Source organism: Manacus candei, unplaced genomic scaffold (assembly GCF_025592945.1).
Source record: "Manacus candei isolate 608988 ecotype Guabito, Panama unplaced genomic scaffold, ASM2559294v1 h1tg000007l, whole genome shotgun sequence".
NCBI classification, from domain to species: domain Eukaryota; kingdom Metazoa; phylum Chordata; class Aves; order Passeriformes; family Pipridae; genus Manacus; species Manacus candei.
The window spans coordinates 5,523,909-5,541,046 of record NW_026138055.1 but is presented as its reverse complement, the minus strand read 5'-3'; the positions used below and the strand labels follow the sequence as shown (position 1 = coordinate 5,541,046).

The following is a 17,138-nucleotide window of genomic DNA, read 5'->3' as shown; positions in this document are numbered from 1 at the left end:
CTGCCCAGGTGGTGGGGAAGGCAGAGCTTGCAATTCAGTCCTGATTACTGTATCCCAGGATAATGCCTGATGACTGGGAATCTCGTCTCTCAAAAGCAGCAGTGGGAGTTTGTGTTGGTGTAGTTCCTGAAGCTTCTCTCAACATGATATGCCTGCATTTTAGCTTGACAGGTCCTTGGTTACCCCTTGGCAGGTTTAAACAATGTGTTTTTTGGATTCTTCTAATTGCACATTACAGTTTCACTGCCTCACAAGAAAAAACTCTAAATGGAGTGTATTGACTGTGTTTATGTAACATTTTCCAGCATTCAGACTTCAAGTAGAGCTCTTTAGGGAAAAAAGTACTGACTAACTACACTTCTCTAGAACACCCTCTCAGGGATCAGAGAGTTTAACTCCTCGAGGAGGGCTGACTCCCAAACCTGCGCTTGGCACAACTCCTGGAAGAACTCCACTGCGGGATAAACTGAACATCAACCCAGAGGAGGGAATGGCAGATTACAGTGACCCATCTTATGCAAAACAAATGGTAAGAAGTACTTAAGCAGTGGAATTCAGTGCTCTGTAATTTGCAGGGTTTTTAATTTTCATCTGCTGAACAGAATTTCATTTTGTAATAAAAGCAAGTGTTATTTCTTCCACCTGTCTGCAAGTCTGTCCTCATCACATGATAAAATCAAATCTTTATATGAAAGAACAAAAATCTTGCCACTTAGAGTGGCTTTTGGTGTGCTCAGTAAAGCTCTCTAAAGCTGTTTGTTGAAGAAGACATAGTTAAGTTTCCATCCTACTTGTATCTTCAAAGCTGAGCAGAAAATATATATCAAGCAAAGATTGGTTGTTCTTGCAATCCTGCACAGCCCTCAAATCCCTTGTCATTTTGGCTTCCCCATTTACCTACAGGGCCTTTTCATCAGTCTGTCGTGTTGACAACACTGAGCTAAAGGAGTTTAATTTTTGCCATTAGGAGCACTTGGATTTGAGATGTGCAGTAATCTGAGTCCCATCCAGATTCTTTCATCACCTTTGGCAACAGATGTTTCCATTCTTGGAGATGCAGCCAGATGGACCCTGCCAATTAGACATGGTATAAAAGGGGCTATCCCTAATAGGGAGCACCTTGGGAACTTCTTTTATGTGGCTGGTTCTGCAGCCTCAGCTGTGGCTTTGGATATCTCCCACCTGAGCTATTGACAGTTCTCTTTTTGGCCTAGGTGAGGATATCCACTCCAGGTTTTTGGCTAGTTTTCACAAAAATAACTCAAGTTCAGAATTTCAGATTTCCTCTTGACTTGAAGCGAGTCACTTCCAACTCAGAATATTCTGAGAATATCTGAGAAGTTTTATTGGATGTCTGTGATTCTGTCCTAGCCTTTTTATAGTAAAAAGGCTTTTTGTTGCTAAAAGGAAAACTGGGACTTCAGTTTCCTGATGGACTCTGCTGATGCTTTCTGGCTTTGCAGCAGACTAAGATGGACAGGTGATATTAGCAGTGTACTGTTCTGTCTGCTGATGTAGGTGATTGTACTGCACCTCAGTGCTTCCAGAAGCATCACATCTTCCTGCTATTCCAACAGGAGAGAGAGTCTCGTGAGCACCTGCGCATGGGACTCATGGCCCTCCCTGCCCCAAAGAACGACTTTGAGATTGTGTTACCTGAAAATGCAGAAAAAGAACTTGAAGAACATGAAGTAGATGAAACCTTTGTGGAAGATGCTGCCGATATAGAAGCCCGCAAACAGGTTGGTGTGTGTGAGATGTGGATACAGCCTTCTGTTTAAAATAAAATGTGTTCTTTGTATGGTTCCTGTAGCTCAGTGGAAGATTCTTCTACAGGATAACAAAGGGGAATGTGCCTGTTTCCTTTGCTGCCATCGGAATATACGTACACAGAATAAATCAGTTTTTTCTCTAAATCCTGTTCTTAATTTGTTAATGTTACATATCACATAACATTTTCCATGATGAAACGTCTTTGAGTTTTTTTCCCCAGAAGGTAAAAATGTGATAGAGGCACATGCTTGATTTTAAGCACATGAGAATTGTGTTTTGGTTTTTTTTTTTCCAGTTTTAGCTTATCCTCTCAAGGCTAAAAGTTGCTGAAATGCAAATTCAGGCAGGCTGGTGGCACACAGATAGAAATGTGCCATGCAGTGAATTGGTACCTTTGACTTGTACCACAAGATTACCCAGACAACCAAGTTGTGAATGTGTCCCTGTTGTTTTGTTTCGTTTAAGAATCAAGGAAAGCTAAGAATCAATACTTGATTTTATTTAAGAATCAAGGATAAAGTACTAGCTTAAATTCTGCCAGTTAAATGGTTGTACTGGCCAGTACTTAGAGACACTTCAAATTTTTATAACAACAGTCCCTTTTCCATTTATTGCTTATCCTAATTTTTGTGATTCAAATACCTTCAAATAAATGTTTTTTTTGAGTCCAGAGAGGTTTTTGCCAGTGTCTGTGCCTTGACAAGGGAACAAACTATTTTAAAAAATCCTATGCTTTGTTATCTTTGAATAGGATAAACATTTCCCAGAATTTGATTCCTAGCATGCCCCGTTTGGGGAGGAACATGTTATATACATGTATATGTATGTCTTGTGCATAAAAAGTCTGAATAAATATTAGTAATTTATATTTTTATAACAGAGGAAAGAATTTGAGTTGTACCATCATACAGGAGAGGCTTTCTGCCTTTCAAGTGAAGATGTGATGTGCTGGGATTAGAACATGGAAGATCTTGGTCATTGTTCCTGAAGTTTTGTACAACACTGACTTTTCCTGTTATTCATTGCCTAAAAGTGTATTGTAAAGAGAACTCATGTTTTTATACTTTGACAAGTATTGCTTTAGTGAAAAACATACATACTTAAAGTCATTGAAGATGACAAGTAGAGTCCTGGCTGTAAATTTAAGAGTCTTTCTTTTCCTGATGGATTTCATGTCTGGAGAGTTAGAGCAGTTGTCAAACTTGATGTGGAGAAATGTGTAAAGAATGATGGAGTTGAGGCTGAAAGAGAGCTTGATGGCTGGAAATGAGTTTGGAAGATCTTTTTTTTTTTTAGAGTTAGTCTGCTGTGCTCTTCCCATTCACTTTAGAGGCAGTAAATTATGTTGTCATCACATTATTTAGCTCTGGCTTCATAACATGAAGTCTTTATTCTTTAAGGAATCTTCACTGCATTAATCAATTAGTTTTTATATCATATACATTTCTAGGAAGCATCTGATTGTGTTACAGTAGCTGGAATAACTCTTGGCTTGTTTGCGTAGGCCCTCCGGGAAGCAGAGCGTGCCAAGGAGCTGAAGAGAATGCACAAAGCTGTGCAGAAGAATCTACCACGGCCCTCAGAAGTAAGTGGAAACAAAATTCACTCTTAAAGAAAGAAAAAAAAAGAAATAAAGATTTTAACTGTTATAGGAGAAAATACAGTCTAAGTAGCTAATGGGAAAGTGAAATCTTTATTTAAGTGTGCTGATTTCAGCTTGAAGGGAAACTCACAGCAAAGTTGTCATCTCCACAGGTGTTCAGATTGCTGTATGTGTATCACACCACAGGGGATTTTGGCACCTGTTCTCCAGGGTTTAGCTGATACATAAAATATATACTTGGGTGGAGATCTATGAACTTAATGTGATCTTTGGTGTATATGATGTTTATTAACTTTCTTTTTATTCCTGGGCAGGTTAATGAAACAATACTGAGACCCTTGAATGTGGAACCACCTCTAACAGACTTGCAGAAAAGTGAAGAGCTAATAAAGAAAGAGATGATTACTATGCTCCATTTTGATCTTTTACACCACCCATTTGGAGAACAGCTTAGTGGTAAGAAAGGGAAAGGCCCAGGATTTGGAAGCAACAATGCAGAGCACATGGCTTACTTGGAACAAAATCCTTATGAGAAGTTCTCTAAAGAGGATCTCAAGAAGGTGAGAACTATATGGCCTAGAGAGACCTAATATCTCCTTATTGACATCATACTGTAATCTCACAAAAAAAGGAGAATCCAAGCCTGCACAGAATTCAGTTAGGAGATCTCCAGAGGGCTGTATGAAGAGTTGTAATCATACAATCGTTGAGATTGGAAAAGATCTCTAAGATAATCAAGTTCAATCATCCAGCACTGCCAAGCATTAAGTAAGGATAAGTTATGAAGTTATTAAGTGAGGATAATTTAGGTGCACGTTCTCTTTTCTGTGAGTTGATGTTAATGTGGGCACGCAGCAGAATGGTGGGGATGCTGTATGTGCCCATAGACATTGTTATTTAGATACAATTTTGAATATGCTAATCATTTTAGGTAAGGGTAGGAGCTGTAATACCCCAACAGTTACCAAATTCTACTTCTTTGTTTCTGTTTAGGGTTAAATCATTGAGGCTTTAACTAGGTGTGCTATCCACCATCTGCTGCCTCTGTATTTTATTAATCCAGAATTGCAAAGCACTTTTTTTAAAGCAGTGCAGACTAAATAGGACAGTGGTATCAGCTTGTAACTTGGAGCAGGAAATCAAGTTGTTTAATTATGCTCGTCAGGCTTGATCCAGGAGAGCTGTGCTGGTGCAGAGCCTACTGGGCTGTGGCAGCTGATCTGACAGCATACCTGGTGCAGAAGTGCTGAGCAGGCACAATGGTTGCTGGCTGGAGTGAGTGGGTGTTCTGGGCACTCTGTCCTGTTTTGCATTGTGATCCCAAGTTAAACAGCAGCCCTGGACCAGGGTTCCGGTTCGGAGTGTTCAGTTATTTAAGCAGCTACAGATGTTGCCTTTTGCTGCCAAGTGACAGGCAGGCAGTTCAGGCACACAGGGCTGTGGTTTGGGTCTTTCAAAGGAGCCTCACCTGTGAAGCTGTGCCAGTGACCTTTGACCAAATGCTTACAGGAATAAAAGTGAGTGGAAAGGACAAACTCACTTGCCACCAAGTCGTCTGTTTTATGCAGAGTCCTGCTTTCTGAGACCTGTGCTCTGAAAGTAGGTCTGGTGTCTCTACACCTAAATCCCTTATTATTTTCAAGTGACTCTAAAGATACACAAGCAGTCTCCTTGACCATATCTGACCAGTGAATCGAGCCTAAAATGACGAACACTGAACAGTATGTACTTCCAATTCTCCGTTAAAAGAAAAATTTTACTTGAAGATTTCTTAGTAGGAGAAGTTAAAGATGGAAAATACAGTTAGATCATGAATTTCACTGCCCTGCCAGTGTCAGATTGTTCCCTTAGGAATGCTCTCCAATTGCTTTTTCTGGTTGTTTTGAAGTTCAGTAAGGTTTTCTATCACTTCCCTTAGAGACTATTACATGGTCCAGTAGCTTTTGTCTGGAAACTTTCTTCAGAGTCCCTGGAAATTCTGTCTCCTAACTGATGGGCAGAAGTTCTTTTGCATCCTTGCTCCTGCTTACTCTTTAACATTCGGCATAATATTCCCTCTTTGTCTAAAATCCAGTTCAAACCAGGAATTTTTCCTATCTCTCTGCTCTCATCTGGGGCTTGTTTATTTTTCTTAACTTCCATTTGTTTTTAGAACAACTTCCTCCTAAAATCCCTATACAGAATGCTCTTTTCTTTTCCTGATGTGTAGTGTCTTTTGGGAAGGATTAGCAGTGGTGCTGAGCACAGTGTGCTGAGCTCTTAGGGATGGGGAACTCATCAGTGTCACAACTAAATAGCCTTAAGTAGTTCCTCACAGTGTACTAATAGAGGCTAATTGAAAGAGAACCTTTATAAGATTCAGCTTTGTCAGGTGTGGTTAGATGATTCCTATTTTATCTGTGTTGACCATCAAGGACAAGGAATTAATTTTCCTTTCCCTGAGATCATCTGATCTGATGATGCCTGAATTACTTCCTGGGCAATATGCTGTTATAAAATATAATGTCTGCTTGAAGATACTGACTGCTGATATGGAAATTTGTGATGCACATGCAAATCCTGTTGAAAGAGAGGACATGGCCATGCACTTAGAACCAATGAAATCCAGATCAGCAAATATATTTTAGCTTTTTGGTTACAAATAAATTCAGATGGACCTGGATGCCTGTGTAGTTTCGTGGGCCAGGCTCTTTGTCAGAAATAGTAAGAGTTGTGAGAACAACTCAAAACGTTTCAGTTCACTGTAAGTTACTTTTTAAGCTGGAAAGAGCAGAGTGTTCATATCTCACTAGTTCTCTAGCCACAGAATGTGTTCAGAGGAGTGTTTCCTGCAGTGGAGCTTACACAGCTCACCCCTTACTGTTTAGACTTGACTTTCCAGGTTGTGTGGACAAGGGCAAGCAAAAGGAAATGAAAAGTGATTTTTGTTTCATAGAACAGCTGCTTCTGTCTGTACAGTTCTCCCTCCCCTCAAGGTCCTTGCTTTTATCTCTGTTCTTCTGCAGCAAGATGAAGTATCTTGCTGTGCCACAGCTTTCATTAGCCACGGCAGAGTGATGTCAGGCTTGGCCAAATTATATAAAATGAGGGATAGTTGCACTGTGAGCAGCCTCCTAGCCTGGGTTTCATTTATAATCCACAGCATCTGTCTTTGATTTCATAGTTAGCTTAACCTGGTGGTGAGCTTTTAGTATGAAAGGAAAAGCTGCCCCCATGAGTTGCACATTGAAGGATTGAAAAGAAGAAGAATTTTCTTGTATCCTGTGTACTCTAACTGCAATTTATTTCTCATCCTTTCCCAACAGGCACAAGATCTACTGGCACAAGAGATGGAAGTGGTAAAGCAAGGAATGGGGCACGGAGAGCTGTCAAGTGAAGCTTATAACCAGGTGTGGGAAGAATGTTACAGCCAAGTGTTGTACCTGCCTGGACAGAGCCGATACACGAGGGCCAACTTGGCCAGCAAAAAAGACAGGATAGAGTCACTTGAAAAGAGACTTGAGGTCAGTGTCCCTTTTTTTCCTGTTTTTTGCACCTGTTTTGGGGGGTTTTTTTTAGAGTTTCTCTCCTTGTGTTTCGTTTCTTTTTTCTATGTAAGAGTTAGAGGTTACTGTATAAATCAGGCAGGTGTTTTGGTGGGATTCCTTTGAAAAGGTCATTGAAGGTGTAGCACAGCTCATCTCACCCACTTTATTCTCATCTGGAGAGAAAGTCAGGTTCTGCTCTCTCGTAATTCCATGTGGACTTTTTTATTGTTTTCCTGATCTCCACTGTTAACAGATCAGATACCTGATCTTTCTACCTTTGCACTTTGCTCCTAATAGTGACCGGTGTGAGATATTTCAGATAAAGATGCTTAAAACCAACATTTCTGGATCAAAGCTCCTCTCAAGTTCTCTTTCCAACTTAACATTTGGTTTCTAATTGACTATGACATACATGAAGGTCCAGATAGTCCTGAATTCCTGCCAGACTGGCATCCTTTGGCAATTCCAGTGATTCCCTCCAAAAAGAAAACGATGGGTGTTTGTGATCCCATTCCACTTTATCAGACCCTTTCCCTGTGCCCTCTCTAGAGCTTCACTCAAACACTCCACACAAAAACCCACAAAATAGCATTTATGATAACAAGTGAGCTGATTTGAAATGGTTTCTTCCCACAGAACATGTGTTTGTTCTGACTTGCAGTAAGTCATTAAATGTTTTCCAAAATACCATTTTAGCCTAAAAGTCTCTCTAAATTCTGCGGGCATCAGATTATTTTGTTCCACGGTAAAAGGAAACTTTACCAAAAAAGTTTTTCTGTATTTAACATCAACATAGCTGTTGCTAGAAGTAACCCCCCCCAACAGCTGCTGCCACAGAAATAACATGAGAGAGGCCAGAAAGGCTGAATTTTCACTTGATTCATACACATGAAACACGGTGTGAAGGTGTTTTGTGAAGCCTGTCAGTCAAGAATGTCATCCAGGTATAGACTGTAGTTGTTTGTCAACCTCTCAGGCCAGGAGCAGTTCACCTGTGTGTAGAGTGGTAGTAAAGGTTTAGTAGGAACAGCAGAGCCCTTGTTGTGCTGCTGCTCCCCCAGCAGAGAGCACCATTGCCTTGCCCAACGCTGCCCAGCTCTCACTCTGCTCTGATTCCCCAAAACTGCTGTCAGAGCACAGCCTGGCTATGCATGGCAGTGCGGCCAGGTGGGCACCATGCCAGGAATCAGAGGGCTGCACCTAATTTGTGTACAAATGCTTTTGAAATTTAAATATCTCAGGCCCAAAACGACATTAGAAGGGCGTTACTAAAGTTGCAAAGTCAAACAGTCCAAGTTAGGGAATGCACAGCCTTAATTTGCCTATGCATGTGCTTTATGAGACAGTCTTTAATTTTGTGATTGCAGCCCTAGTTTTTCCACAGACTCATTTGCTGCACAGGGTGGATGGTACTTGCTTAATGAGTAGCTCTTGAATATTTTGTTTTCTCTTTATTGTTCGGTGTGTGGCCCTGTGCCTTTATGCTGTGTACTGTTTCTCCAGTCTAAATTGGTTACTTCTGTGTGGGCTTTCTTATGCTGTTGATCTCTGTCCATCTTTTCCCAATATTTGAATGAGTAGTTGGTGGTGGAATGCTTATTAAGGATACTGAAGCAAAGTAAGTCAGGTCAAGTCATCTGTTCATCAGATTCCTGTATGTTTGTTCTAAGTGTTCGTTGCTCTGTAGTCACAAGACAGTCACCCAGGAAGCAAAATACAAATCAGAGGTCTTGCCAAAAAAAAGTAAAATTGATTTTTATTTGCTACCAACATTTGCATGGGACTCTGTGGAACACACTGAACAAAATCCAGGGAGCTGTGTCCCGTCAGGTCAGGGAGGCAATCCTGCCCCTCTGCTCAGCCCTGGTGAGGCACATCTGCAGTGCTGTGTCCAGTTCTGGGCTCCTCATCACAAGAGAGAGTTGGAGCTCCAGGAGCAGGTCCAGCAAAAGGTGACAAAGATGATGAAGGGACTGGAGCATCTTCTGATGAGGAAAGGCTGGGGGAGCTGGGGCTGTTCAGCCTTGAGAGGAGGCTGAGAGGGGACTTCATCCATGTCTGTCAGTGTCTGCAGGGACAGGGCAGAGGATGGACCAGGCTCTGCTCGGGGATGCCCAGCAATGGGACAAGAGGCACAGGCAGAAACTGATGCTCAGGAAGTTCCACCTGAATGTGAGGGAAAACTTCTTTCCTGTGCAGTGACTGAGCACTGGAACAGGTTGCCCAGAGAGTTTGTAGATTCTTCCTCACTGGAGATATTCCAGAACCATCTGGCCACAATCCTGTGCCAAGTGCTCTGGGATGACCCTGCTTGAGCAGGGAGGTTGGATCAGGTGACCCACTGTGGTCCCCTCCAGCCTGACTCATTCTGTGATTCTGTGACAACGATCAGTCGCTGCAATCATGGGATTCTCTCCCTAATGTAGCTGAATAACTTGGGCGCTCAGAGTGCTGCTGGATGAGGTTGATGGCTTGGTGCACTTCTACACACAATCCTGCTCTCCTGTTTTACTGTGTTCCAAAATCCCATCCCCCAGTTCAGTCAGGCACTGGGGCCAGCAGAGCTCTCTGTGCCCCACGGCTGCAGGTGCAGCACTGCCTCTCACAACTCACTGTTTCCTGAGCGCAGGTGCTCTTTGCAAAGTTAAATTTGAGCTGAAAATTTCTCCCAAGTGTGTGCAAAATGCAGTTTAGTGCAGCTCTGTGGCCTGACCTATTTAAAAGGCCCATTTCTAAAAGCAAGATATGTATTTACAGTTTTTTAAGCATAGGTCACCTGCTGAATTGTTTTTTAAATAATGAATAAAAACCATAGCAGTTTAATGAACAAATGAATATGCAGTAAAAAAGCACAGCAATTTTTTTTCCCCTAACCCATTCTCAGCAATGGCAAAAGCCACCTTCATTTTAATGTTTTTCCAAGGAAAATTGTCTGAAAGCAATATCAGTTGAAATAGATATTTTAATGGGAAGTATCAGACAAGCTTAATGAAAAGCAGGGACATTAGCTCAGCTTTCAGTACCCTAAGATACTTGCTTTACTCTTAACTTCCTTTGAGAGAAGAGTAGAAACTGTAAAATAGTTTGCCAGCAACAGCAACTGATATTGGTCAGCTCTGGGGCTGCTGCTTCTGCTTTATGTTGTATTAAGATCACTAGGGAAGAAAAAGCCATGAGAGTTTATTGATATTTGGCACAGCTGCACCTCGGGTAGTCACTGTCTAACACTTCCATATGGGACTGCTGACACCCTGCAGGTCCTGTGCAAAAAATTCCAGCTCTTTCTGGGCCTGTTCATCGCTCAGAGATTCCTGGCTGGATTGATGGTGTGGACACGCAGTCATCTTCCCTTAATTGGCCTGTTCTCACTGCCTCAGTGGTTCCGTGGTGGCAGCCTGGTGGATGTTGACACGACATTTATCTTTCTGGAATGGACGGTGATACCACAAACAGATTTGGGCTGTTACTGATGAACTCGAGGAGGGAAAGCAGAGCGGTTGTGGAGAGCTTCTGTTTGGCTGGGTTATCCTGTCCAGGCACCCCCAGCAATAGTTCCAATGATGGACTGTCCTGCTGTGTGTTAGTAATACTTTCCACTTCTCTGTTTTGAGGGTTTTGGACTCTTTGAATGTGTTACTTACTGTGGATAAAGTGTGTTACAAGACTAGTATGTGAACTCTTTTGCATTACAGAGGGGGAGTTTCAGGTCCATGCAAGTGAATCTCTGTGACCTCACTATGTGTCTGTGGTACAGCTTAGATTTGTGGAATTTTCTGATGTTTCTAATAGCTTTGGGAAGTCCAGCATATTTTTTCAAGGCTAGGCTACACTGGAGAACAAGTCATTTCAGAAATGGGAGTTTGCTGATGCTTACTACTGTAAGTTGCATTTACTACTTCATTTTTCTGCTATAGCTTTTATTCCCTTCTCTTCCAAACAATATATTTACAAAGAAAAGCATTCCTGCTAAGGTGTGTGTTACACTAGGGACCTTATAAGATGATATGAGATAGCAGAGGCATCTATTTAACAAAATAGTTGCTTCCCTTTGTAGTTCATAACTTAGGAACTTCCTGCCAGCATTATTTTTTCTTTGAAGACAGTTCATAAAGTTGGCTTGCAGCATACAAATATTTTTATTAAAATTGTGGTAGTTAATGTTATCATTTCATTTGATGGTTAAATTATAAACACTATTGAAAGCCCACAGGGGAAGGCTCAAGGTACATTGTCTATGCAAAATTTAGTAAATTATCTATTCTTTGCAGTATCCAAGATATATCAAGGTGATAATTTACCAGTGTCCATTTTTGCTTTTGATTGCAGCCCAAGTCCTCTGAATTAATTCAAATTGAAAACCACTTGCTTAGCTGGAGTTTTATGGTTTACATGGTACATTCTGCTGCAGGGTGTATCACTAGTTTATTGGAGATTGTATTTTAATTTCTCTGTAGTTTACATGCTTCTAAAGTTTGCAGTTTCTTTTGCATTTTCAGATATGCTATTACTGAGAAAACACCTGGAGAAAATAGGAGATTTTATAAGACTAGGAATAGAGAAAATATTCACAAAACTAAAATATGGTGGAAATCCTGAGAGTCTTGCTTTTATGCTCATGTATTTTATTTTGTGCTAATGTGTTGCCTTTGTGGAATAGGCTTTTTTTAATAAGGTCTCTTGGGAGAGTAATTGGAACCAGAGGATCATAGCAAAGGGTTATCAGTGATCTTCACTACCAAGTTGTTCAGTATCTGATAATTTACAATGCTTAGAAATAAAGTTCAGCATTGACAAAGCTCTTCATTGCAAAGGGCCTTTGCACACCATCACTGTCCAAAATTGACTGCTGCAAGTTCACCATGAGGCTTCTGCTGGGTATTGGGAGGGAACCAGGCTGTTTGCTGACTTGTTTAATGCCTGAGCTTCTGCAGGATTGTCAGCCTCTGCTCTGGAGGAGACCAGTGCAGGCAGTCTGGGTTTGCAGGGCTGGTTTTTGAAGGCAATTACACTGTACTTGCTGCCCTGTTACCTCACAGACACAGCAGTAACCCGTGTTTGCTTACAGGTAATCAGAGCTCTTGGCCTCGCTACTTGTTGCTGTCTGTGATCTTACTGCAGTTTTTTGGTTTTTTTTTTTACTTTTGAATGGTAGAGAGTTTCCAAAAAAGTTATGTAAAAATAAATTAGTTGTTTTCCTTCTTGAACTGTGCTCTTCTAGACATGTTTCTACTGCGATTGAGCTAGAATCATAGAATCATTAAGGTTGGAAAAGACCTTTGAGATCACCAAGTCCAACTATCAACCTGACACCACCACTGTGTTCACCACTAAAACATGTCTTAAAAGTACCATATCCACACAATTTTTGAACACTGCCAGAGATGGTGACTTCAGCACTTCCCTGTGCAGCCTGTTCCAGTGCTTGACAACACTTTCTGTGAAGATTTCTTCCTAATATCCAGTCCAAACCACCTCTGGTGCAACTTGAAGCCATTTCTGTTTGCCCTGTCACATGTTACCTGGGAGAAGAGACTGACCCCCACCTGGCTCCAACCTCCTTTCAGGGAGTTGTAGAAAACATATATGGCTATCACTGATAGTAGTGCTTGTCTTAGAAGCAGTTCCCAAATAAAAATGTTCTAAGTGGGCTTTAATGTCATCACTGTAGATCAGCAGTGGCTGCTAATTTACCCAGTAGCTTTCTAGATTATTCTAGTTCTGAGAAGTTGGATGCTATGAACTCTGTGGGAGCACTAGCTCTTGATATACCCTGTACTATCTTTACCCAACAGTCATTCCAGCTTGTGTTAGTGTTTGAAGACAAGTCATTATAATTTAAGGAATGTAGTTCAGGTGGAGGCTGCTCTTGGGTTATTAGATTTGGCTGTGAGTAGAGGAAATAGTGTCCTACAGACATCAGTAAGTCATAATGCTGTGTGATGTACATGGCAAATATAGGAGTTTATATCCAGGCTTCCCTATTCAGTTGGGTAAAAGTGGCTCTATATTGGCATGCAAGCTCTGAATATTTGATCTGGTTTCAGTTGTGAAGTTGCAGCTGCTTACCAGCAGTGCCTTAATTTGAGGATCTTTTGTAACTAAATCTTCCCATGAAAAACTTGGTAGGATCCCAGTCAATCAGAATTAATTCCTTTTTTTTTTCTCTTTAAATTTGCACACTCTGTCCCTCTTTGACTGTTCTGATACTTATCAGCCCTTTTTCTTAATGCTCCTTGTTTCCCCCTTGTACGTTAAGTAAGTATTTTACTGGAGATGGAGGTGTTCAAGGCCAGGCTGGATGAGACCCTGGTAAGCTGCTCCAGTGGAAGGTGTCCCTGCCCATGTCAGGGATGATCTTTAAGGTCCCTTCCGACCCCAAACCATTCTGTGATCTTCAGTGTTTCAGCAGAGATGTGAGACTGTGTCAAACCATGGAGTGGTTTCAGTTGATGAGCTGAGCTCATGTCAGTTTGACAGATTTGAGCCCATATTCTACACTGGAAATGCAATTTTTGTTTCATGTTAATCCCAAGCCTCAGTTTGCAGCAGTTGACTGTTACCTTTTACTAACTCAGGGGTAAGTGAAAGGCAGAGCTCTACAGAGAGTTTTCCCTGATCAAACTGTAGAAAGATGAAACAGTCTTTCAAGCCAAAAAATGGCAAATCTGTCCAAGGGCATGGAATTGGAAAAGTACTTTTAAGTAGAGCAATTAATGAGTTTTTGTTTAAAAAAAACTTGCTATTGTTGAGTGCACTATCAAGGTTGTGAAGGCAGATGACCCCACCATGCCCAGAGGCTGCTGTGGTGTTTTGATCATCGTTGGCCCCAGGGTGGTTGGAAATGCTGGTGAATCCCACTGGGTGTCGTGGTGTGTTCTCATTCCAGCTCCTCCAGCTGGCTGAGCCAACATGAGGCAAGTTCACAAACCCTGCTATTTAAATTGAGTTAATCCATGTCCTGCCAGCAGAATTGGGTATGGGAGGGCCACTTGTGGGTCTGAGGTGAGGAAGGAAGTTACAGTAAAGTTTAGAGTAGAGCTCTATATATTCCAAGAGTAACCTATTCAGCGGAGCTGGAGCTGGCACAGGATTTCTGTGCACAAGTGAAGCAGCTTTATGATGATATGTTGATTCTCCAAGGTCATGGAACAAGTTGGTTTACTTTTGACTTTGGCTCCAGTCAGAGCATGCAGCAGTTTTTCTTCCATGTTTGTTTAATCCATCAGGCATGATTAAGATCAATTAAAAGACAAGAGAGCTTAAAGCTTAATGCTGTTCTGGGATTACCAGAAGTTCCACATTTAATAGAAGGAAAACAAAATAGTCAGTACAAGGAAAAAGCCCTTTGAACTTAGGAGGGGTGTCCTCAGTAGACTTGGTGAGATGAGGAGCTCTGAAAATGCAATTTTGAAGGCAGTTGAGCTCTTCCTTCCTCAGGGTCAGTTTTTCTTAAATCTTTCCCAGTGGATGTTTGTTCTCATTAGAAGTTCTTCCCTCTTCTTTATTGTCCTTAGTTAAACCTCACAACTAACCTCCTATCTAAAATTTCCCTGTCAATTTAAATCCCTCTTTCTTTCTCAGTGGCCATAAAACCAGATTAATTTTTCACAATGACCTTTGGGATATTTAAAGCATGGTGTTGTGTCTTTATTCTTTTTCTCTATTTTTGTTAGACAGAGGAAAAACAAACCAAAAAGCACTGTTTTTACAGTCAGTCTCCCTTTTCTAGATCATGTTTTACGAACTTCTGGTTATGTCTGTTGCTCTGTTTTGGTTTCTCTTCCTCGGTTCTCTAGTGCTGTATTGAAAACTGAGCACTACTAGACATGAGGAAAGGCTTTTACATCAGAGATTTGGGATGGTATGAGGCTCTCACACTTGCCCTGACATCATATATCATCTTACCCTGTGTCTGTACATGCTGTTCTCATTTTGCTGTAGCTGGTATAGAAGTCAGCAGAACCAAAGCTGGCCAAGGAGTAGTACAAAATAAATAAGTAGAGAGATCTTTCACATCTTTCCTTTTTCTGCTAGGTTCAGGGGGGAAATGGTTGTCAGATTTTACTGAAATCTATTTCTTAGCTTTAAGCAAATAATGTAGACTACTGTTTAAACACACCTTTTCATAACTGCTTGGAATTTTTAGCTCGGTATCTGAGCCTTAAAATTTTATGAAGCTTGAACTAAAATTATATGCAGTTGTTGGCATTTATGCAGCAGTCAGCAATTTTTCATAAATAGTATTTGTTACAAAAGTTAAGACCTCCCTTTGACCTTTTCGTAGTAGGTCCTAAAATCTTGTAGTTGGGAGGGAGGAGGAAAGGTGGTTAGTGTTCACATTTCTCTCTATAACCAGAGAAGGAAGAAAGGGTTGTTATTTCTGAGTTTAGATACGTGGGAGGCTTTTTTCTTTTTTTTTCCTCCCTTCTTTTCTTAACTTTTTCTTGCAGGAGTGAAGCCTCTGATAATCCAAGATAGACAAGGAACTGAGAAAAGCAAGGGCTAAGAAGCAGCATAAAACCTAAGGGCTCTAGTAGTTAAAAGTAAGAATCTGTATCCAGAACAACTCGAAAAGATTAAGTCCAATTCTCATTGTTTAAAAATTTCAGGAGTGCTTAAATAATTGGGGTCTAATAGGCATTAGACTTGAACCGGCTTTGTTTTTCTTGGAGAAAAACAATGCTTTATTATATACAATACCTTAAAACAGTAAACACTTCGGGTGGGATTGGTCCACCTGACCTTGAGTAACGTGCCTGAGCCAGCAGTGTGCGCTCCTGTTACAGGAGTGAAGAGCCCTTCCCTGTGCTCTGGATCAGATGAGCCACGCCCTGGAGTTGCCAATTTCTCTCCTGATGTGACAAGCTCAGATGTTCATGTCTAAAGCCAAGCAAAGTGAATCCAAACTGAAGTGTGTAAAAGTGAGAGACCGACCCAGTGCTGCCACCACTACTGATGATACTCAGAGCATGTGGATAATCCAGGACTTCTGCCCACAGTGCCCTGGTCCAGCCCCTTTTCTGTACTTATATCTGTTATGTCCTCAGGTACTCAGTGTTAAATGTTCCATTAGAAAATTAGGTTGTTGAGAGATCACAGAATCACAGAATGGTTTGGGTTGGAAGGGGCCTTAAAGACCATCTTGTTCCAAGCCCCTGCCATGGGCAGTGACTCCTTCTACTGTACCAGGTTGCTCTAAGCCCCATCCAAGCTGGCCTTGAACACTTCCACGGATGGGGAGTCCACAATTTCTCTGGGCAACCTGTGCCAGGGCCTCACAACCCCCACAGTAAAGAATAAGATCTTCACTCAGGACGACAGAATAGTGGAACTTCTCTAAATGATCTTTTTTAAGCTGCTCTAGAACAGTGACACTGGGAGTTTCATTTCACACCAGGCATACTCGAAGTTGTCTATAATGCTGTGGAGCAACGTGGACAATTGACCTTTGTTACACTAGGCCTCTGTTACAAACAAAATTCTGTTTGCCTGTGCATCCATCTATTCCATGATCTCTAAATGTCAGTGGCTCTCAAGACACATTTCTCATCCAAGGAACAGTAATTGGAAAATAGTTCATTGACCGCACAGCTGTATTTGTTGTTGCAGTAATAGCATATTATTTACCAGTGAAGACATTTAAAGCTTTCATACTTTTCCATCAGAGAGTATCCTCACAAATCCCTAATCTATTTATTTAATTTTCTCTAGATTTATATAAATATTGAAAAAGAGGCGCCTTTCTGTATGCTTAAAGCACCTTGGGCATAGCTTAAGTCTACATTGCAAACAGAGTTTGAAAAGCACAGCAGTCTGCATCTCTCTCCCCAGGAGCAAACTAGACAGCTCAGAAAGTCAAATTTCTCTTTCACTCACCCATTAACAGTTTGCTCCCTTGACCATTCACTTTGTTTATCTCTGCACCACCAACCAAAACTGTTTCAAATGAGTGAATAAATTGTTGAGGAGTAGGAGGGCATGTTACAGAAACGTGCAGCTGTGTAACAGAGGGTACTTCAGTACAGTTGGAGGGTTGGAAGGTTGATGAAATGCACTTTGCAGTAGCTTGGTGCATGAGACTGTGATAGCTGACTGTGGTTATCACTGTAAAGGCAGATCAGAAAGTAGTTCCTTCCCAATGGAGTTCAGTTTCATTGGTAAGAGACAATATATTGGGTAATTGTAGCAGTGAAAAGCTTCTGCTTTTGGTTGATCATTGGTAATTTCTTTGTGTG

General features: G+C 41.3%; 1 protein-coding gene across 2 annotated transcripts in view; it reads left to right on the top strand.

Annotated features, from left to right (window-relative positions):
• The window catches only part of CDC5L (cell division cycle 5 like), a 31,381-nt gene that overhangs the window by 11,055 nt on the left and 3,188 nt on the right, over positions 1–17,138 (top strand). For both annotated transcript variants that reach the window (XM_051811489.1, XM_051811497.1), the window contains 5 exons: positions 367–529; positions 1,578–1,742; positions 3,278–3,358; positions 3,691–3,936; positions 6,682–6,879. In XM_051811489.1, the coding sequence (XP_051667449.1) occupies positions 367–529; positions 1,578–1,742; positions 3,278–3,358; positions 3,691–3,936; positions 6,682–6,879 (853 nt within the window). The remainder of the gene's footprint in view (positions 1–366; positions 530–1,577; positions 1,743–3,277; positions 3,359–3,690; positions 3,937–6,681; positions 6,880–17,138) is intronic.